Source organism: Magnolia sinica, chromosome 2, assembly GCF_029962835.1.
Source record: "Magnolia sinica isolate HGM2019 chromosome 2, MsV1, whole genome shotgun sequence".
NCBI classification, from domain to species: Eukaryota; Viridiplantae; Streptophyta; class Magnoliopsida; order Magnoliales; family Magnoliaceae; genus Magnolia; species Magnolia sinica.
The window spans coordinates 120,188,782-120,212,431 of NC_080574.1; the positions used below are offsets into that span (position 1 = coordinate 120,188,782).

Sequence of the window (23,650 nt, forward strand, 5' to 3'; positions counted from 1 at the left end):
ATTCAATCGCAAAGTCCACCTAAGATTTGGATCTACTTCATTTCCGAACCATGCCTTAAAATGATCTGCCAAAATGGATGGACTGTGTGGATGTAAGTAACATATATCAAAATGGGCCCCACAGTTAGAGATCCACTGGGGATCCACCAAAACCGTACCCTTTCTCTTCTGCCAATTTAAATTAAAATGAATGTTTGGGCAATCAAACAAAGGTCCAAAACGGCTCTGTTTTTTTCCTTAGGTGGTCTATACAGTCCCTTGATGTGATCCAATCCATCTATGAGGTGGGACACACTGCAGATTGCCTAACCCAAAAAACACCATAAATAGTCCACTCTTCATGTGGTTTTAGCAACCCATTTTATCTCAGAGACTGTAGGGCGTCTTCTCTGTGGATATGCCTTATTTCTCATGGAATGTTGTCTATAAAAACACGTGAGACTAGCAAACCTCCAAATTTCCAAACTGCATCCCAGGCTTTCGAGTTAGAGCTATGGACGTCTCCCAAACATGTCCTCTATTGAGTAGCAGTGGTCTCAAGGAGAATTGTGTGGCGGACGGAGTGGATCGAAAGCCTTCTTCACACGGAGGGTGGAGATCTGCCATTTACATAATTTGTAGGATTACAATACAAGGCCTCCTTCCATTCCTCTAATTATCGTACTTAATTCAATCATTCACTCATTTAGTCAAGCCATCTCTTCTCAAGCAGGGGTTGAAATCGCTGAGCAATTCGCCTACTTCGGCATCTCAGCAAATGTCATCATATACCTCACCAATGTCTTCCACGAGCCTGCCTTGTCCGCAGCCAAGAATGTGAATATTTGGTCCGGAGTCGGCAACTTGATTCCACTGTTGGGAGCATTTGTTGCTGACACCTACATGGGTCGATACATGACCATCCTCTTCTCATCGTTGCTCTATCTCATGGTTAGCTTTTCTTCTTCTTCTTCTTCTTCTTCTTCCTCCTCCTCCTCCTCCTCCTCCTCCTCCTCCCTCTCTCTCTCTCTCTCTCTCTCTCTCTCTCTCTCTCTCTCTCTCATTTACGCACGCACTCACACCACAGTGGGATTTCACCACAATGGGTATTCGAACCCACAGCATCTCTTTTCTCTAATGGTGAAATTACTGAGTGCTTCTTTCCCAAATCACAAACCTTCAGTACACATCGGAGAATCCAGTGCGCACATATCATGCACCATATTTTAAAGACTGTTAGCAGGAATTTACAATATTTTCACAAAAGGGTTTTTCGAAAGCCTATTTTGAAGTGTGTTAGGAGCCTTAGGGGCTGTTTGGATGCACGGGAAGTCATGTACCAGTGTACTTGTTCTTCTTTTTTGGCTGTAGCTGTGTGCTCTCACGCACATTCCATGTGGGCCATGCAATGCAATGTTCCTTGTATATGGGTGTTGTTTGTCAAGCACTTGGGTTAGGAACTAGTGGAGAGTTAAAAGATGATGACGAAGGCTGTGAATTATGCCCACCAATAGAAGAAAAGTATTTTGCATGCGTGCCAGGCATGAAAAGTTTTTTTTTTTTTTTTTTGAAGTAAAAAATCTGTTAAAGAAATAATAATTTTGACCTTTTCAATGTGAGTCCTAATCTTAACACACACATGACACTTTTTAATTAGCATTGGTTGAGCGGTGTCCATTGCCCTGCTCGACACAATTTGCGTTGGTTGGTTATACATTGCATTATAGTGCATGCACACACTAATTAACACGTGGCACATATAACGTACTTGAAATTTTGATTGGTCTACATTTGATCAACATGTGATATAAATCTCTAGTAGATGATTATTACAGTAGAAGGATCATATTATGAATATCTCGTGGATGAAGTGAATTAATGGACTTCTTTCACAGTGTGTGTTATACCTACAAATTTGTAGGGGAGCGGAACACCTCTGAAATCATAACCTTTACTTTTTTATGTAATAATATCACATTGAAGAAAGAGTGAGAGAGACTAGGAAGTTCCAAACCCCCCTTTTTATCTTGCTTCTCTCAACATGTGTGATCATGTGGGGTCCACTTATATAGGAGCATGTCATCCTTGACACCTACTAGAGGTTTTAATAGAGGCTTTCTCACCTCTTCGCCTAAGACAGATTGGAGAGAGACCCCTTCTTTTTCTTTTTCTATTTCTTTTTCTTTTTTTTCCTTCTTTTTTTTTTCACACACTCACGCCGCAGTGGGATTTCACCACCTATGGATGCTCGAATCCTTGACCGGGTGTTGAAACTCCCGAGAGTCTACCACTCGAGCTATCGATGATGACATCGCTAGATCGATCCCAGCTAAATTCCTACCTGAGCCTAGAATTGACCAGTTTGATTCAAAGGTGTATCTTACGGTCTTGGCTCCAAGCTGGATGCACCCGATCATGGACTACCTCTAAGAAGGCAAGCTTTCCAACGATGAGCACAAGGCACGGAGAGTCCGGAAACGAGCAGCTCGGTACACTATGATTGAGGATGTCCTCTATGAGAAAGGGGCCCTATCTGAGATGTCTCCAACCTGAAGAGGCCAAGTACGTTGTGAAGGAAGTCCACGAAGGAGTTTGCGGCAACCATTCGAGTGGCAAAGCCCTAGCCCATAAAGTGATTATACAAGGATATTTCTCGCCGACTATCGAAGAAGATGCTAAACGGTACGCGCAGAATTGTGACAAGTGTTTGAGGTTCACCTTGATACCCTATGACCGGCCCTTGGCCATTCGCCCAATGGGGGATTGACATCATAGGCTCATTGACAATGGGGAAAGGCCAAACCAAGTTCGTTGTGGTAGCAGTCGACTATTTCACCAAGTGGGCAGAGGCTAAGTCATTAGCTAAAATTACCGAGAAGAAGATTACCAACTTTGTCTGAATAAATATCATCTGCAGGTATAGGATCCCACATACCATCGTATCGGACAATGGTTAACATTTTGACAATGCACGATTCCAAGGTCTTTGTGAGGGCTGGGAATCCGCAATGCCTTCTCATCACCTCAGCACCCCCAAGCCAATGGACGGGTGGAAGAAGTGAATAAGATCATACAGAACCACTTCAAGACCAAGCTTGAAAAATCCAAAGGGGCCCGGGCTAAGGAACTGCCACACATCCTTTGGGCATAATGAACCACTGCTCGAACATCAATAGGGGAAACCCCCTTCTCCCTGGCCTTCGATGCAGAGGCCGTGGTGCCAGTTGAAATAGGATTCCCCACTGCACGGATCGACTCCTATGACAAAAATCAATATGTCGAGCAGATGGCGTTGGCCCTAGACCTACTCGAGGAAGAAAGAGGACAAGTACAACTAAGGATTACAACCCACTAACAGCATATGACCCGATACTATAACTCTAGAGTCGGAATACGAAGATTCTGAGTGAGAGATTTGGTCCTTACTGAGACATTCTAGAACACAAAGGAGCCCAACTCGGGGACTTTGGGACTAAGCTAGGAAGGACACTATAAGATAACAGGTACATCACGACCAGGGGCTTATCGAATTGAGGATATGGACGGGCAACCCTTGCCTCATCCATGGAACGCCGAGCACTTGAAGACCTATTACCCTTAGGACTTGCAGGTCTCTCTACTAAGACTGCATCATGTGGCCAATCCACTCGACTACGAGCGACCCCCCTTTCTTAAAGGGAAAAAGGTGCTCAACACATTACTATTGTTTTATTCGAATGGAGCGACCCCCTCCTAAAAAGAAAAAGGGTTTGTCTACGTTTTTTCATTCAACAATAAAAAATCCCCCAGCTCAAGGGGGGGGGGGGGGGTTTCTTTTAATTTCTCGACTACCTGAGTCACACGATCAACCATGAGGACTGACCTTAATGCAAGGCAAAAGAGTTCTCCACTAGATTCTACCACAAAAGGGCCTCCCCAGGTTAGGGGCGGATAGTCCTTTTCGGATTCTACTGTCTAAGTTTTATGATCGACTCATAAGACTTCTCCCTATGCGGGAATAAAGAGCCCCTAATGCCCGACCTACCACAATATCGTTTATTTTAAGATCGACATATTGACCAACCTACCTACTTTGTATGATGTATCCGACCTACTATGCTACATCCACCAAAAGAAAAATAAAACAAACATGCGTGACAAGAACAGCAAAATGCTATCTTTCATTAATCATATACAAAGCACAGAAAATATAAGGGGCTACAAGTAAAGGAGGAATGATGAGAATAATCGGCTTGATGGGGGTCCTCGGATCTAGTAATGTCTGAGGCCGGATCTTGAGAAGCTCCTTCCTTGAAGTTGCTTAGGTCAAGTTCGAGATACTTTTCCTTCACGTCTTCGAGGCACTTCTCATATCCATAGTTACAGCAAGTCTCAGCCTTGTCTTCTCGTTCCTTCGAGGCCTTGTATTCCTCTATTGTCGCAACCCTGATCGACAGAAGGGACGCCTTGACCTCGGCCAACTTGGCAGCCGAAGTGGCCTCGATCTCAACCACCTTGACGACCGAGGAAGCCTTTACCTCTGTTATCTCAGCCTCTAGACTTGTGGCCCTAGCTTCTAAAGCAACAAGGCGCGACCTCATCTCCTTTAGCTCCGTCACTAACAAGCCATCCTTCCACTGAGCCTCTTCTAGTTGGATATTCAGAGCCCCCCCCCCCCAAACTTCTCCAAAGCCTCTTGGAAGGCTTCATCCTCTGCTATCTTCTCCCGAAGGGCGGCCTCAGCCTCTTCACACTCCCTGCCTACCTGCCTCACTGATGCACAGGCAGACAAAAGAGATGGGCCGAGCTGAAACAGAGAAGAATAAGTTAGAAAGAATTGATAATTCATGAAAGAACATCATGGATGAGGTAAACTAGATTACCTCATAGCAGTACGCAGCAATGTCCTCCAATAAGGTCACCGGGTGGGGTATTTACCAACTCAACGATCTGCTCCTCAAAAACATGTCGAGTCATCCACTCAGCGAGACTATTCATGGGATATCCAGGAGGCATAGGACCCGGCTCCTCAACCTTACCAGCCGACTAGCCAAAGGCATTGCCCTCCTAAGCCTGTGCCTAGCTTGTGGAGGCGGAAGCTCCTCAGGGAGCAGAAATTCTTCAGGGGGCGCAAGCTCCTCGAGGAGAGGAACTTCATGAGCCAGGGGAGACTCCCCCAGATCTACCACCTCCATAATAGGTGGTTGAAGAAAAGAAGGAGCCACCTAAGCTCCTTCGCCAGCAGTGCCCTACGAGGGTTGCTCCGCAGAAGGCCCTTCGCCGATGGGCCCCAACCTCGCCCTTGTAGCCGAGGAGCCTACCAACCTCACCAGAGGTATGACAGCCCTCTTCCTCTTCATTTTATTCTTAGCCATCTCGACCACAGATGACGGTCGGGATTTCTTCCAGCTCTGGTTGGCCATGTCTGCACAACAGGACACTTCACCTTAATGAAAATTATGAGAGAAATTTTAATCTGAACATATCTATGATCTGCTACATACCAGAAGGGGTAGGTTGGAAGAGTTAGGACTAATAGAGAAGGTCAAGTGTGATTAGCACACTCTAGGCTTGGTGAGCTACGTTTGTCACCTTTGCTCTGTGTACTTGGCGGAGCTAAAGGTCGAAAATAAGAGGTGAAGTTTTGGAAAAGCCTATAAAAACTTATCGATGGTGAGCAGGTGTGACTACAAAAATATAAGGAAAAATCTTGAGTCTGATAGCTCAGCGATATCCAACATGGAGTGTCAATTTGGTGTGGACCTGAGCTCGCAGCTAGGCCAATTCAATAGCTAGTGCTTCCCATCCTCCAGATGACCAGAACCACTTATTCTTCCATTTTTTTGGAAGTTGGGTTATGAGTGATAAGGGCATGACCCTTGTTCACCCACGCTAAGAAGTAACACCAGCTCAGATGCTTCGGGTTAGCCTTGGGCTAGTATAAATGCATGAACTCTTCGGTCGTTAGATCAACATTCCTGAGCTGGAACCAGTTGAGGATGAAGGTCCCCAGCAGAGCTCTCCCTATGTTCGGGATAATCTAGCTCAAGGCCAACCTCAAGCAAGAGGTAACCTCTCGCAAGATCCGATGAAGGCGGAGGCAAAGACCGCACTACAAGACGGCCAAGTAGTTGGCCACCTCACCCTCACGAGGGTCACCAAGGACTTCACTAGGCTCAGGAGCTCAAAGTCCTGCTGAGTTCAGGATTTGGTACTCAGATCTGATTTAGACCAAGTTGATCTCCCTCAACGTCGACCTAGAGGGACCGATATTGATTTATTGCTCAACCGAGGTTTGAGCTGCCACTCTCTCTATTGAGACAGGCTCCATTGTCCGGCTGTGGCCTAGTGTATGGGAGGTGGAGGATCGAAGGGTGCCCCAAGTCGAGAATTTATGCTTTCCATATTGAAATCTCCTTGGAAAGCTCTAGATTCCGGCTCTTCATCTAAGATATCAGACATATCAGGTCAATGAACAAAGGAAAAGAGGGGAAAAAAAAAAGAGGAAGAAGAACAGAAGCTTGCCGGAGTGAAGAGTTCAGACTTACTAGAAATCGCTTAGTCCAGGAAGCTTGAAGAAGTGGCAACAGTGAAAGGGAACAAATGACTGGGCTTCTAAGGCTTCTCCCCCTTTTATAAGGATCCTCGGCCACAAGCAATTATTGCTCGCATTTAATGCCGCGGCAAAGGAAATGTTACAGCACACGTTACTTTTTTTTTTTTGGAAATATTCTTCTTTGAATAAATAGAAGAAAAAATTTACAACCATTCAGGTGGGACCTACAAAAAACCTGGACCCCACCTATCATGTAGAGAAAGCCTTAATCAAGGAGGTTACTGAGAAGTCAGGTATTCCGGTCCACTTTATGATGGCTGTCCATATTCCTTATCAGGTGTTGAAATCAATTAAGAGGCACATGGCGAATTTTTTCTGAGACTGGTCGGAAGGGAAACAAAAGTATCACTGGAAGAATTAGAATTTGCTAGCTTCGCCAAAGGAGGAGGGGAGAAAGGAGTTTCAGAAAGCTTGTGGAAATTATGAGAGATTTTCACCTTAAAATGGCATGGACGATTAAATTTGGGAATGAGGAAAATGTTTGGAGGCCTTTCATGACGGCTAAGTATCACCACGACTTGTCTCTAAGTGCATTAGACAGATCAAGGCAGTATCTTCTCCCCTATGGAAGCGAATCAGGGAGCTCATTACTCTGGTAGAATCTAGAATTCAATGGCAAATAGATGCAGGAAAATGTAATTTTTGGAAGGCAAATTAGACCGGCCTCGGCCCTCTAGAGTAGCTAGCTGAAGCAGAGGTGACAGAAGGTTTGTAAGACACTCAGGTGTGTCAGGTGCTGGGACCGGTTGGTCCTCTCCCCTCCTCAACTGCTTTACTTCTCCTTCCTCAGAACGTTATTCATCACATTTTTCAGGCCGGGTATTGTATCTCAAAGGACGTTGACTTGCCAATTTGGCCTTTCACGCCTTCAGGGGAATTCTCAGTTAAGTCAGCGTAGTCGATGAGCAGGGTCCCAGGTCCGGGCCGGAGCTAGACACGATGGGTATGGCATGCTAAATTGCCACCCAAAATCTTGCTTCTCGTCTGGAAGATCATTCAAAAAGCAGTCCCAGTGGTTAGTGCGGTTCGATCCTAGGGTGTCTAGCTAGCATCCAGATGTGTTTATTGCGCCCTTTAGGAATCCCAGTCCTACAACATCGAGACTCTGCTTCACCCATTCGTCACAAGCAGCTTAGCGCAGAGAGTATAGTTAGCTATTGGTGGCTAGTTTGCAATTAGTGTAATGGCAGCAACTTCGTTCGGGGGAAGGCTATCTTAGTGGTAGGCGGCGTCTCATCCAAGTAGGAAAAATCGGTGACCCAAATGCTTATTCCATGCATTGTTATTTGGGAGATATGGAGAGCTCGCAATGCTGTAGTTTTTGACAGTTTATCGATCTCACGTGATCGAGTTATAGCTAAAATCAGGTGGTGGGTCGCACTACTCAACAAATCTTGCAATGAAGGATGTGCGCCTGGGGCAGGGTGGACGGATAGGACAAGGATAGGAGGTGTCTCGCCGCTTAACACTAGACCTAGCGGCCAAGCAATAGTGATTAAATGGGAGAGGCCATCGTCGGGATGGGTTAAAATTAATGTAGATGGGTCAGCCAAAGGAAATCCGGGAAGATCGGGAGGGGGTGGAATCTGTAGAGGGGAGAAGGGTGATTTCCTTTTTGCATTTTCAGTAGGTTATGGTGTTGGCTTTGACACCATTGCAGAACTTCATGCGATGAATGACGGCCTTTCACTCGGAATACAAAGGGGTTTTCGTCAAATCATTCTAGAATCAAATTCTAGACTGGTTGTAGATTTGCTCAACAGAGTGGCTAAGCCAGGTTGGAAATGGAAGGCATGGTTATATAGGATACATCAGCTGCAAAGAAGAGGCAGAATCAGATTTGTGCATGTCCTAAGGGAAGGGAACTCGCCTGCGGATTTTATGGCCCAGTTAGGGAGTGTTTCTCAATCTTCTGCTTGGTTCAATCAGCAATCGGAGCTTCGACATCAGGTCAAAGGCTCTATCTTTCTAGATAAGGTTAGATTGGGATTGATTAAGGTGGTGTGATTCCCTTTGCTTTTTTTTTATAATTATTTGGTACTTTCCATGATGGGCCCCCTATTTTATGTATAGGGGTGCCCAGATGTATAGGTGATTTTTTTTTTTTTTTTTGAAATGATCAATGACATACATAGTTAAAAAAAAAAAGAAAAAAAAGAGGAGGCTACTGAGAACTACCAAGAAGACAACCATGGACAAAAAAGCACAATTGGAAGCCCCCAATAGGGGCAACTGTTAGGGGAGCAATGCTTGGCTAAGCCTCAACATGGTGGCTTCTTATTTACTCTTCCAACCCAATCTCCGAGGTCACGCCACGTGCTTGCACGTTATTGGTTGAAAGCAGAAGTGGTGTCATGCCAGTGCATGCTTCCTCGAGTGCGCCGCCTCGATCATTACGGGTCTGCTTCGGCTTCCGTGTCCGTTGTCCCATCTTACTTCCTACAATGATAATGATTCGACTCGGCCTCCCATGCGAAAAACACTACAGGTCAGTCCCGACCACCTTACTTCCTGAACTTGTGGGACAAGTTCGAAAGTAGGGGGTTACTGTGTAACTTCTCGAAAAAATTCATACAAAGACTTAAGTATCACCTTAGGCAGAAATACCTAAAGACTGTATTTTGTGGAAATTAGATGAAAATTAATTAAATACTAAAGTAAATTAATCAGTGGATTAGCATGAACCATTATTTATACAAACGGCAAGACCCAAAACCATCAAAATCGCTAACTCAACACTGCTTGAGAACGTAGGAAAAATCTCAAAAGCCTGTTGCTCTTGAGAGCACATTGAAACTCCATATTGGACCTGGACCGCACGTCAAAAGTCTGATGACCACGAAACTATAGGGTTATGACCGCCTTATTAGGTTTGACAACCATCGCGGGAATCGAGCCCAAATAGTATCTAAAAGCGCACAACTTGAGCCCTGAGCGAAGTGTGTGAGAAATGCGAATATCTTTAGAAAATGTAATGGAACTTAAGTAAATTGGACCGTTCACTCACGGGCGAAATTGAAGATTTCAGACTGTCAGTTTCTGACCGAACTTCACCCATGGATCAGGGAAATTTTTCTTCACATATTTGTATACTTGTGGCCCTGATCGAGCACCGACGATCGTTGATAGGACACGGGTCCTCCACGGTTAATCCGCTAATCTTATTAACCAAAATCGCATCCTGGCCTAGATCCATTGTCAGGAAACTTACTCTGTGACATAGACAGGTAATGGACCTCCAAAAGTGTCCCATCTGCCCGAAACAAATGCCCTTTGGCTATAACCTAAGTATACCATGGCCCTGAGGCCATTGACATCAGTTCTAGGCCTATAAAATACCCTTAAACCACCCCACTCCTCTCTCATACGAATTTGCTCTAAACCCTAGGAGAGAGAAGAGAGAAAAGAAGAGAAAAGAGTGAAGAGAAGAGAAACATTGGGAGATCGTGGCAGTGTTTCTCTCCCACGACTACACGCACTAGATCGCCTTTCCACGTCGCTACATGACTTGTTCAACTATGATTTGGGTGAGGAATCCTAACCCTAATCTTGATTTAGGAATCCAAATTGAGAGATCGACGAAATAGTTAACCTATTTCAATGATAAGGTACCCGTTGTGCTATATTCGGGAACGTAGGATTCGAACCGAGTTTGAAACGAGTATTCAGACAAAAGGTGCAGACTATAAACATTTAGGTTATGGTTTTCAAGGCTTTCAATGTCAGCTAATGATTTATTTTTTACTGGAATACTGCCATATTGTCCTAGTTACGACGTTTTCGATATATTATACATGTGTAAACTATGTTGAGTATATGATGCATTCCAAGTGTTTGTTGAAATGATTGAATGAACATGAAATTATGATTTGTACTTGTCATGACTGTAAACCTAGGATTCATGTTTGTCATTGGTATTACGATCACTCTGTGTAAGGATTTGTCATAATATATGTCGTAACTAATCCAATCTATGTATTTGGTATTGTGTAGTCTAAGTGTTTGATTAAATTTCTGAATGAGAAATTGTTGATGATTTGTATTTAATAAGGGTATTGAGACAGGGTTCTCAATTACCTTATCTATATGTATAGCTTCCTTCATGTAATTATAATTTCGATTACGCAATTTATGGATGAAATGCAAATATTGGTAATATGTTCAATGTGTTTGATAAAATGCTCAAATGAGAATTGTATTTGAATTGTTTGTTAAATGCTGTTATGATTATTGCATGTGTTTGTCTACTGCACTTGAGTAAGCTTGGGCCATAACCTGGCCCAGGCAATCGGTAACAATTCCTGTTTGAGTGGTAGAATTAGTCTTGCCACATTCGATACATTCGGTGAATCCGGTTCGTACGACGATTGTCGACAATAGTTAGGCCACGTGAAGTGCTTTCATGCTCCATGTCGATTAATTCAGTATGTGCTCATACCAACCGAACTTATCTAACAAATCGATTGGCCTATTGTGTGTTTACCATGTATGGACATCCCTGCTTGAATCTAAGGTACCACCTTCCAATGGAAAGATCCAATTCAACCATGGTACCACGATTTGCTAAGACTCATGAGCCGGGCATAGTGGTATGGGACACCGTGGTCAAGCTGTCGGCCTACGCTGGGGTGACAAGCCTCCCCGTAGTGACCAGTGAGTAACCCAAAACTCATGAGCTAAATACAGTAGTATGAGACACTGTATTCGAGCTGTCGGCTTACGCTAAGGTGACGAGCTTCCCCATAGTGACCTCGAGTATAAACACTTAAATTTGCCTATCCACTGCTTTCATTAGGGGTGATGCCCTATAACTTGCCTATCGTATGTGATTAACTAGGATTGACGACCCTAGATGGATCTCCGTTTGGAGTTAGTGATATAAAGGGAGGTGCCTTAGCTTCCTAAATTTATTGTATGAATAAGCCTAATTAAATACTTGGCTAACACGACCATGCACTGCATTACATGTGCTTTGGCGATGAAGGGCACATTTAGGGAGTTTCTCATGCTTAATGGTTGATGGAGTTGGTTGTGAGGGAGAATAGTGCGAGGGCATGCATCATTACAGCATACCATCCCTGCATTAATAAGAGTACTTAAGATATGATTGTTTTACTGCTTTATCATTACTGCTTGACTGAATTAATAACATGTTAACCTTTGCCTTATAGTACCACTGAGTTGATCACTCACTCCCACTCTGGGACGGTGTTTTAAAACACCAACCAGACTCTGTTGTAGATGCAGGTGATGACGGAGTCTATACATCTGAGATGGACTTCTTTAACGAGGAGGAGGAGTTCTCCTATGTACAGCTATCAGGCGGGTCTATGTAGACCATGCACTGATCGACGGGATCACAGGGTTATATGGATTAGTCGGACATTCACATTTTGACATTTTGTATATTTCGAAATAAAACATGTGTATATTCAGCCCGGTAGCACCCTCATACTCTGGAAGTTATAAAACACGTATATACTTTATATAATTATCTCAGTCTTCTACTTGCTTAATTACATTAACTCTAGAGTATGATATGCTGATTTAGTATAATCCCTCTCATGTTTAATGCACTAATAAGAACAACATTTAAACATCATTATCTATGTTGCATAAGTGATGCGTTGGATCTCGGGAGTTGAGCTTTGCTCGACCCTCGAAATCTGAGGCGTTACATACTATTATGAGTAAAAAGGGACCGACCAAGGATGACTTGTGTGAGATAAACAATAGTGCCCTTAGAAGAAGAATACAACTCTAACCAACAGGCCCAAGCCCTACGAATGACTTGACACTACAACTATCAGTGAAGAAATCTGAGCTCTTATCAAGCTCGGACCTTCTAACGAACTACCGCATTGGTCGGTACACATCAAGGCTAATCTCAATTATGACTCAATATCTACCTCATGACAGCCCCGAACTTTTAACCTTAAGATCGGTATCGTCTAGTCAGCCTCGACCATCTAATGTGGTCCCTTTTGTGCTCTAACCTATTGATCTTATCACTAAGGTTGTTCCGAGATCCATGCCAAAGATCTCGGAAGACAACTACTTGCCAAGTAAGGAAGCTTTCCATCTAAAGAGGGTATCCCAGGGCTATAAATAGAGGTCCATTCTACAGAGAAAGGTACGTATGTACTAAAACCCTAATACTCATAAACCCAGATTCCTAGTCTAACTTAGGCATTGAAGGGTCCCTTGTCTTAGTCAGGGTCTCCATTGTTGTTCTCCTTATGCAGGTTCCCTAAGGCACGACTAGGATGACCAAAACTAGGCATCAACTAATACCATGATCAATTTAATAGTTCTTGAAATCACAAGTCCAATCATGGACATAAATCAAAGGGCTTGTCACCCATACCATTTAAGGTACTAAAAAAAGTCACGAGTGAAAACAAAATAAGGACTCATCACCCATAACACTTAAGGTATTCAACAAGTCACAAAATGATGGTAAAAAACACAAATCATCGTGGTATTAAATTCATAGGTAAACAGACTAACTAAGTTTCAGGGTATAGTTTCAATGAAGTGTTTTTCAACATAGCAACACAACTATTATCATGAATTGTTTTTCCACACACATCCTTCACATGGATCATGTCTCAAATTGAACCATGGACATGGGTAATCATACCACAAAGTACATAGTTTAGTTCATAAATATCACTAAATCATTTTTTTAGCACATAAAATATTCAAAATCCCTATCATGTAAACAAACAATGCACATGATTCAACATTAAGCCTAATTCACATTAAAGTAAATCTAAATCATATATGGTTCAATTCTAATCATAATAAAAAATTGTAGAAATACCGTAATCATGAAAATTAATCATGAATTGTGAAACTTAACTTAAGATGACTAAATTAAATAAGTTATAACTAGTTTACAAATTCAGCAAAAAGCTTGAAGGAATATCCTCAGCTCTTGAGTCAAATCTCATTCTATTGTTAGTAGAATGTGTGGAAGCAATTTAAGATTGAATCCTAACAAAATTTTACAAACATTGTATGGTTAGGATCGGCATTAGGGCTTCGATTATGAAATCTACAGGTATTTGATCTACGATTTATGGGTAATTGATCTATGATCTAGTTCTAGGGTTAGGTTTTTAGGAAATTTGATTCCCATATTAAAATCAAATAATTACAAATCAAATTCACAATGTGAAAATCATAGGAGATGACTCACCTTACTAGATTTGACCTGAATCCAACTCAATTGTGTACAAGCTAGATTTTATTTGCTTCAAGAGAACAAAATTATTGGCTTTACAAAGCCTTAAGACAACTCAGAAAATCTAATTATATAGAAGAAAGAAAGAGAAAAATAAACAAACAGAAAACTTTTTTTTTAAGACTTTCAAACAATTTTATTGCTTCACTTCTTGCTTCAACCCGATACACAAGACCCCTTTATATAGATTTTTGCATGAGAGGTGAAAAGACTACAATACCCCTACCAGTTGCTTCCAACATTTAATATTTCTAGAAACTACATAGGCTCTGCATCTTCCAAAATAGCTGCCTGAGAACTGCTACTACTGTATTGGAAGTTCAACAGACACCAGCTGTTGCTGGAAATGGGTTTTGGTTTGCAACTCCAGTAGTGGTGAGTGGCAAGGGTGACAGACAACGGGTGATGGGCGATGGGTTACAATGGCATCAGGCCCACTAGTGGACGTTAGTGATTTGTAGTGTTGCCATTTTTGGTCGGTAGCATCACTGTCGGTAAGTGGTACTGCAGCTGGAAATAGGCAATGTTTCTTTTTTCATTGCTCCGTGAGAGAGAGAGAGAGAGAGAGAGAGAGAGAGAGAGAGAGAGAGCAACCCTAGCTTATTATTTTCTTTATTTTCCAATGCTAGAGGCCTAGCTTTGATACCATATTTTTGGTGAAAATTTTAGGTATAGGATTTGATGTAGAGCAGGTCGCAGACACTTTCATGATCAAGATGGACCAGAGAAGGCCCGATCAAAGGCAGAAGTCATCAAAACCGTTAGAACCTTAAAACAAGCATATCTCGCAAACCGGAATGAATTACTCGACATACCGCATATGATTTTGGGGTAGGAAGCAACTCTCAACGCGAATGCGCTAATTCCGCCCCCAGTTCAAAGTTGCTCAACTGCCCGTGGTCGCTGTACAACAAAACCTTGATTTCTGTAGAGTACCATCAGATGATGGTAAATTGCAGGTCACCACTTTGATCATGAGGAAGCCGTTATACATGCCATAAGCAAAAATAGAATTACATCAAGACAATATCTTTTGAACGAGGTGCACTGTAAGCCAAAACGTTTGTAATGTGATCATCGAATATGTCAGGAGCAGTGAGAATCTCATGTCGAAAATAATGGTAGAAAAACTGCAACTGAAAACAAAAAAGCATCCATCTCCATACACAATTGGATGGATCAAGGAGGTCAATAAAACAGAGGTAACCGAACAATGCTCTGTCTCGTTTTCTATTGGTAAAAATTATAAGAATCAAGTACTTTGTAACATATTCGATATGAAAATTTGTCATATATTACTTGGTCGGCCATAGCAAAATAATATTGATGCTATTGCTACGCATAGAAGTCATCAAGACCATCAGAACCTTAAAACAGACATATCTCGCAAACCAGAATGAGTTACTCGATGTACCATATATGATTTTGAGGTAGGCCGAGCTACTTTAGCCTTAACCGGGTTGCTCACGCCAAATTTGTAAGATTCCATCATATCGACAGCCGAATTTCATATTTAGTTCCGTTTTTACTATAAATAGTAAGTTTTAGTTTGATTATAACTCTTCATCCCTTAGGCTTTAGGAGTTGTGTCCAACATGAAAAGTGCTTAGAATAATTAAGAGAATAACATGGTTAAGCCACATAAGACACTTACTATAAAAGTAAATTTACTATTTATAGTAAGTTATGAATTTTAGGGAGTTTTAAGTTATAGTTGGCTTTTACTGTCCCTATTTAAATGGTTGTGAACTCGTTTATTTCATCTATCAATCAATCAATTTATGAATTTTCATTAATACTATTTCTATTTTCTTGTTTCTTCCTCGTGGATTCGAGAAGTCTTCCTCGTGGGTTTGAGAAGTCTATGTGAGGAGTCCAGAGAAGCTCCGTGGATTCGGAGTAGTTATCCTTGAGGAAGACGGTGATCAACCTCATCACGTTCATCCCTGCATCAGGATTCTCCCTCTCAGCACTATTATTTATAAACATAAAAATGTGTGCCAATCCAAAGGACCATGAATTATGATACACTCGTACTAATAAAAATGAAAGTTTTGTTTTCCTTAGAAGAGGCATTTATTCATCTTACATTTTGAAGAATCAAACAACACCTTACTAAAGTCTCATGAAAGTAAAATTGGATGTAGATGATTTATGTGAACACCAAGCAAGGAAAATACTATTTTGGTTTTTTCAGTTTATTATACAAAATATAGTAATTTAAGTCCACGACACATCCAAACACAACATTTATGTGTGAAGTTGGAACCAATATTTGATTAAGAAGCATCGGTTGCAGGGAGTTGCCACATTGACGCTGTCAGCTACGCCTGTGGTTCCACATCGGTTTCAAAAATCACTCTTCTACATTTCACTGTATGTGTTGGCTATAGGACAAGGAGGACAAAAGCCATGCGCACAAGCATTTGGAGCGGATCAATTCAATGAAGAGAGTGCACAAGAGATGGAAGCCATGAATTCTTTCTTCAATTGGTGGTATTTTGGTACAACCTGCGGTGTGGTTGCAGGCATCATCATCGTAAGTTATGTTCAAGAATATGTAGGGTGGGCCATCGGCTTCAGTATTCCCGCCATTGCAGTAGCCATTGCACTTGTGACCTTCCTCATTGGGAGGACATCGTACTGCCGACGATCTCCTACTGGAAGTCCACTAACCCAAGTCGCCCAAGTCCTTGTTGCAGCAGCTCGCAAGCGGCACCTTCCATTTGTTGAAGTAGATCAAGAGGAAGGAAAAGAAGGAAGAACGGTTTATCTACCTATGAATGGTTCACTCATCGATGGCAATCAATTCAGGTAAGTGAGCTCTATGCCTCTAGATGTTTTACCAATTAAGGAATTGTACTATCATGATGCCCCTAGCTTGTGCGAGTGGGATGAGAATTTCGATATGCAGGGCTCAACCTTGTATGGGGATTGGCTCCAGCATGCCCTTGTATTATTTTTTAACAATCTATTTTTTGGAACCGCTGGAAGGGTCATTGTTATGTAGTTTGGGAGCTTCTGGGCCAGCCCTTGTCCCTAGTTTGGCCCGTTAGATTAATAATATAAAATTCAATTTATATATCACGTGGACAACATTGGACCTGTGGAGTTTGAGTGCTTTAACAAAAAACTGCTGGTAGAAACATACTGGAAATCCTCCACTGTTGTTGTAGAGGATTCCGGTCCATAGTTCACACTGGGAGTGGGCCCACATACAATGGAATCCATGAGACTTTATGGACGAAATTCGTGTCTTGGCACATGAAGTTTGAGCATTTGAAGCTGCAAAAGTAGGTGTTGTAGAGGACTCCAATCCATAGTTCACAGAGGGAGTAAGCCTACATACAGTGGAATCTAAGAGACTTTATGGATGGAGTACATATCATGCCGACAACAGGGTGGACCCTTGAAGTTTGAGTGTTTTAATAATGATCAATTTCCCCATTAGAATAATAATAATGATCAATTTCCAGTATGTTTCTACTAGCAGTTTTTTGTTACATACACATAACAATGATAATGACAACGACAGTGGTTTGCTAAGCCAACATGCTTCTACAAACATCCCATTTAGGCATGTGCACGTGGCGCAAACGAGAGATATACAAACCATTCATCAGGTGGGCCCATTTGCGCAAATGTCTCTGCCAGGAATTAGGTTGGTACAATGATCAAGTGACCTTGGTTTTGAAAAAGTGGACAACAAAGAAATTAACCATTTTTTTTCTAAGCAACCACTTCTTTATAACAGTGTACCCTACTTGATGAGTGGATCAACCACATTTTTAGATCAGATAATCTACATAGTGGGACATAACTCATGATGGATAACTTGGATAATGCAACCATATACCATCCACTAATAATAAGATCAACAACAACAATAGTGATGAATTGTCCTATTATATATTACTAACACCTGTTGTAGATTTCTTGACAAAGCTACCATCAAAGACGAACTCGATGTGTCCTGTGATGGTAGAAATGCATGGAGGCTATGTTCTACAATTCAAGTAGAAGAAGCGAAACAACTTCTCCGTCTTCTCCCCATCTGGTTCAGTTGCTTAATGTATCCAGTGGTGACTGCACAGACATCAACCTTCTTCACTAAGCAATGCAGCACATTAGACCGAAAGATTTGGTCCTCCTTCGAGGTGACTCCCGCATCTTTCCAACTGTCCATCGCCCTATCAGCGATCCTGACAGTCCCGATATACGATTGGATTATCGTTCCACTACTAAGAACAATCACCAAGACTTCATCTGGGATAACACTGCTACAAAGGATAGGAGTTGGGATATCTCTCTCTGTGACTTGCATGGTGATGGCCGCTCTAGTAGAGGCACGAAGGCTTAGAATTGCTAGAGAACATGGACTTGCTGATATCCCAAATGCGACTATTCCTATGAGTGTGTGGTGGTTGCTTCCACAAGATGTGATTTGTGGAGTCTCAAACGTGCTTACTGTTGCCGGTTTGAATCAGTTCTTCTATGATCAGATGCCGGATGAGATGCGAAGTTTGGGGTCTGCAGCTGTTGCTAGCATTTTCGGCGTCGGAAACTTTTTGAGCGGCTTTATCTTATCTTTTTTGGAGATGATCAACGGCAAATGGTTAGCGAACAATCTCAATCATGGACATTTGGATTATTACTATTGGCTTCTAGCAGGGTTGAGCACTCTGTGGCTTGGTTTTTATACGAGTCTAGCCCAATGTTTTGTATGCAAGCAAAACAATGATGCCCTTCGCTAGGGCACCGTTTGGATGTACATTCAAATCATGGTTACTGTACCAGTTAGAGAAAATTTAACTAGCCCAAATGTATTTCCTTTGCATTGGTTATAGGTTCATTTGGGAGCTGGTAAATAGAAGTAAATAGAAAATGGAATCGGAGGAAAATGAATTGGGAGCAAATGACTTAGGTGTGTTTGGATGGGAGTAAATGATGAAATGCATTTGAAATTTAAATATTATGTTTGGAGGGGAGTAAATGGGAGGAATTGGAATGCATTGGAATTTTTCAATATATTTATAAGAACATATATAATATCCCAACTTAGCTTTAATATTTCTAATTAGTGTACATATGTGATATTTAACAATTTGATTGTATTAAGCCTGTTGAAATATATTCTTTAGCTAAAAATGAGAAAATTTTAAGTAATGGGTGGGCTACAAACATAAGGATCACAAACAAGCAACTTACCAATGTTTTTTTAACCATCCAATTAGATGGTCAACCTTTCGACAGTTTGGATCATTATATTGGTGTGATTTTAGTGATGTAGCCGATAATTGAAGTGTTCCAGAGCATTATAGCATTCCATGTATGATCGACATCTGCATGTTGTGTATAATAAAACGTTCCACCTTTATAATTGCGTGTAGTGTATAATTAGCCTGTGGGTGTGGATGTGGCAGGTATTAGTAGGTTGGAAGCTATATGCTGGGTGGACCATACTATTTGTCCAACGGGTTGGACTAGATTTCTTTTTTTCTTTTTTTTTCTTTTTTTTTCTTTTTCTTTTTTCAATTTATGATATATCTAATTTGGAACCCACAACTCTCCAGTTTCATTGGATATTTTAGTTATAAGTTTGAAGTCTATATATATATATATATATATATTACCAAAAAGGAGTTTATTTTTATTTAAGTGCTCCTAGAAATAAAAAAACCCAAATCTCAGCTCATGATTCCATTACTCTTGGCCCAAGCCCACTCTTAGTGAAGCACCAAATCTATCTAGTGCAGGTATAAAAAATAAAAAATAAAAAAATCTGGGCCCGCTGTACTGTCACGAGGAATATGGCAGAAAACGGCCCATATGTGTCTAGGCCCGATATGATCCGGGCCCACGAACTAAGACCCATCACCGTTTCCACCTTATCGAGCTCCTAACAGTCCCACAGTGAATCCAATGCCAGCTCATCCAGGTCCATAATCAGATTTTGCCATATAGACATCTACAAGCCCATCTCTGTTTTTCATTCACAATGTGGCCCCACCCTAGTGTTTTATTGACATCCAATCCGTCCATCAAAGCCACTCCAGAAAATGAAAATAGTTAACAGTCAAATATTCGGTAGGTTAAAATCAAAGAAAATTGACAATGGGCTAATCTAATTAATAGGCTATCGCAGAAAGTCTCAAGCTATCCCTTGCATGAGTCCAACATATGGATGGACCCAACCGCGCACAACTCATACATCACCCTACCCGAGTTCCCGACATGTTTACAATGGTGGGCCTACATGTTTGAGTCCAGTATACGGATGGACACAATGGCACATGATTCGTACATTGCCCTACCCGAATTCAATCCGGACATGTTTACACTGGTGGGCCTACAGGAATTGGGCTACAATCAGACAGTAGTACCGTTGACATGGTTTTCTTTTCTTTCTATAAAGGTGAATGTGGGCCTGAAAAGCCTGGGCCCATCCAAAATCTAGGTCTGTTTCACTGGATTTGGTTGTGGCTAAAGTCCCACGGATGGCCGTCATGTGATGCATGAGGCCCAATAAATAATTTGGGCCTGGCCTACTCCTGGATACATCTTAACCAGCCTTGTCTGGTCCAACTTATGTAACACAGTTCGGCGGAATACATGTGCATTGGGTTAGGTGGACCTGGGCCTTGGCATATTTCTTGATAGTGGGATGGGCCAGGTCTAGAGATCTCAATGGGTGGGGCCTGGTCCAAGCAAACTTAAAATTTTGAATAGGTCTGGCCCATCTGCCCGCTTGATCAGTTCAAAATCTGGTAGGAAGAAAACCGGGGAGAGGATCAGGTGTTGTCCGGTTAACACTGTAGTGCGTGTTTCCATGACGGTGGGGCCCACCTTGATGTATGTGTTTTAAATCCACTCCATTCATCAGGTTTTTTTTAGTTCATATTAGTACAATCCTAAATATTAAGCTGATTCAAATCTCAAATGGATCACACCACGGGAAACAGTGGTAATTGAGAATTAAAAACAACTTGTGGGTCACAAAAAGGTTTTGGATCAAGTGATATTTATGTTTTCCCTTCATCCAAGTCTGTGTGACCTTATCAACAGGTTGGATGTAAAATAACATTATGTTGGGCCCAACGAAGTTTTTAACGGTGGGTGTTTAATGACCACTGTTTCCTGTGTTGTGATCCGCTTGAGAATAGGATCTGCTTCATTTTTGGGATTGTGCCCTAAAATGATGTAGAAAAATTGATGGACGGTATGGATATAAAACACATAATCAAGGTGAGCCCCCACGGTCATGGAAACACCCACTAATCATGTTACCCATCCGCTCCCCCAGCCCTAGCCGGGCCACATCAAGGGTTCAAGTTTACTTGATAATCTGGGTTGATACGCACGAACATATCATACATTAACCCAAATTAATCTAAAAGTTGTGGGGCCAACTGTAAACAACGACTCTTCTTAGTTCTAAGGACGGTGGATAATCACAGACATGTCAAACTAACAGTCTATAGCTCTTAAACAATGGACAGCTCTAAAAAAAATTGGCTCCATTCAACGGATGAGGATCATCCGATTGGCACATTGCGCACTCTATGTATGTTTATATCTTATGAGTAGGAATCCCACGTCTCAATTAAAAGCTAGCTGTGGGGATTTAATTGGTTAACCTTCCCCACCTTCATGGCTGTTCCATATCTTTTCAGGATCAGAAGGGGTCACCTATCATCATTCTAAATTGTCCATTTATTCAACTAGTAGCACCGTACTGTGCAAAATCACACCAAATATATGATTTTAAGCTTCCAATCCAATAGCATGAAAATTAGTTAAGATTGACCAAGAAACAAAATAGGTCAAATTATCATTTTGAAACATCTACTAAATAGATGTCATTTTGCATTTCTTATTATTCTCAAGTAATACTTTAATTTGAATATTTTATCCATGTAATTTAGGGCTCCTAAACAACTGACTCTATTTGAAGGGTTGAGATCACCTGATTGGCGTGATTTTTGCATTTTGGTTTACTCCTAGTTGTATGGATCAATTAATGATTTAGATTGACAATATATAATCCACTATGACCTTTAAAAGGTTTGGGAAGGTTGATAAAGAGGGTTAGCAAAACCATGGATAGGTAGACCTTATAGAACTTTTTTCCCATACATATAGAGAACCTTTTCAATAGGTAAGTATACACATACACATGTACTGTGCGTGTAATGGTACCCTCCTTAAAATATTAGCAACATCCTCCTACATTTTCAATAACACATGGAACACCCAATTATTGACGGGGCTTTCATTTAATAGTTCCATTTGGAGTAAGCCAGGGTGCAAGGATCACACCACTGGGATGATACTACTTCTCAAATGGAGATGATTTGTTACATTCATTCATTGTTTACAGGCCATAAATAAGAAGGCTAAAATCACCGAACCAAAGTATACATTACTAAGGAATCATAAGCAATATAAAGCTGGATTTATCGCATGGTTGTTTCAAGATAATGATTAAACCTATTTTATTTCCCTACTTGATTGATTGAATGTTTATGATCATCTAATTGGTGTGATTTTTATTCCATGGCTTACTCTAGTTGTAGGAATGAATGAACGCTTCCAATCAAGGCTTGCTAATAACATGCGTTACCTAGGAACGTTGTTAATGTCCCATGAAGGAGCTATGCTAAGCCTGTGTGTGTATATATATATACAAATGTGTGTGAATAATGCTCACACGCAACTAGTTGGTGTGTGGGGCCCACCATGGTGTTTGTACGACATCTTCTCTGTTCATCAAGATCATCCTATCATGAAAATGGGTTTCCCCCAAAACCAGGTTGATCCAACTATTAGGGGGGGTACACCATAGAAATCCATGAAACAACACCTAAAAACTCCACATTTACCTGAAGCATACCATTTTAATGGTTGGATCATTCAGATTTTAGGTGCATCCTATTTTTATAGTAAAACAATCTTGTTAGACCAGCATGATCTCATACAAACACCATGATAGCCCCTACATGCTACTTAGTTGGATGTAAAACTAGTTGTGTGTGAGCATTACTATATATATATATATAGAGAGAGAGAGAGAGAGAGAGAGAGAGAGAGAGAGAGAGAGAGAGAGAGAGAGAGCATTTTCACAACTCATTTTCTGTGATATGAGCCTAAAATCCGAATGGACCACATGACGCAGCGTCCCATGAAACTTTCAATGCCCAACTTTTACCCTTATTCAAAACTTTAGTGAGCCATGGCAAAAGAGAGACAAATCAACAAAGGAAATTGTTTCCTTTTGTCATGGCCCACCAAAGTTTTAAATCAAGGTGAAAGTTGGGCCTCAAGGGTCCCATGGGGTGCTATATCATAGACTATTCAGAGTTTGGGCTCATTTCATGGGAGATGAGTTTTGAAAAAAAAATAAAAAATCAGGTGCCCGCGCAGCGCACCTCTCTCTCTGCATATGGTATATATGGTTGCATGACAAACGGGTGAAATATCCAAGCCATCCATTTGGTACGTCTCGCTGTATAGATATCACTGCCCACAAAAGAAAGTGGTCCACTAAGCAGGTGTGCAATGGTATTACAAAAAAGTTGATATGTTAGAAAACTTTCAGCTGATTTTCACAACCATACATTTATTTAGTTAATTGTGGCCCACCGGCAAATGGACCAACCTGATTCTTGAGAAAGGGAATCTAAATGGCTAGTCATACCCTAAATATGGCATGGATATCGCACTTGACCCATGCTGGCCCATACGATCTGTGTGCATTAGTTGACTTGTATGCATGTGTAAGCTTTGCAAACCTTTATATAAATAGTTGATTATCAGGAATATTTTTA

General features: G+C 41.4%; 1 protein-coding gene across 1 annotated transcript; it reads left to right on the forward strand.

Moving 5' to 3' along the window:
* The first annotated feature begins 390 nt into the window (after window positions 1-390).
* LOC131237486 (protein NRT1/ PTR FAMILY 5.4-like) lies at window positions 391-18,746 on the forward strand. Its single transcript, XM_058235278.1, has 4 exons — window positions 391-617; window positions 713-930; window positions 16,123-16,637; window positions 17,755-18,746. The coding sequence occupies exons 1-4, from the start codon at window positions 494-496 to the stop codon at window positions 18,575-18,577; spliced, it is 1,680 nt and encodes a 559-aa protein (XP_058091261.1). The 5' UTR covers window positions 391-493; the 3' UTR covers window positions 18,578-18,746.
* The last annotated feature ends 4,904 nt before the right edge of the window (window positions 18,747-23,650 follow it).

What these genes read in the sequence shown, in the direction of transcription:
- LOC131237486 (XM_058235278.1), top strand. Translation starts at nt 494, where the DNA reads ATGGACGTCTCCCAAACATGTCCTCTATTGAGTAGCAGTGGTCTCAAG. An exon ending in ATCTGCCATTTACATAATTT is followed by an intron (nt 618 to 712) that starts GTAGGATTACAA and finishes CTTCTCAAGCAG; the next exon opens with GGGTTGAAATCGCTGAGCAA. An exon ending in ATCGATGGCAATCAATTCAG is followed by an intron (nt 16,638 to 17,754) that starts GTAAGTGAGCTC and finishes CACCTGTTGTAG; the next exon opens with ATTTCTTGACAAAGCTACCA.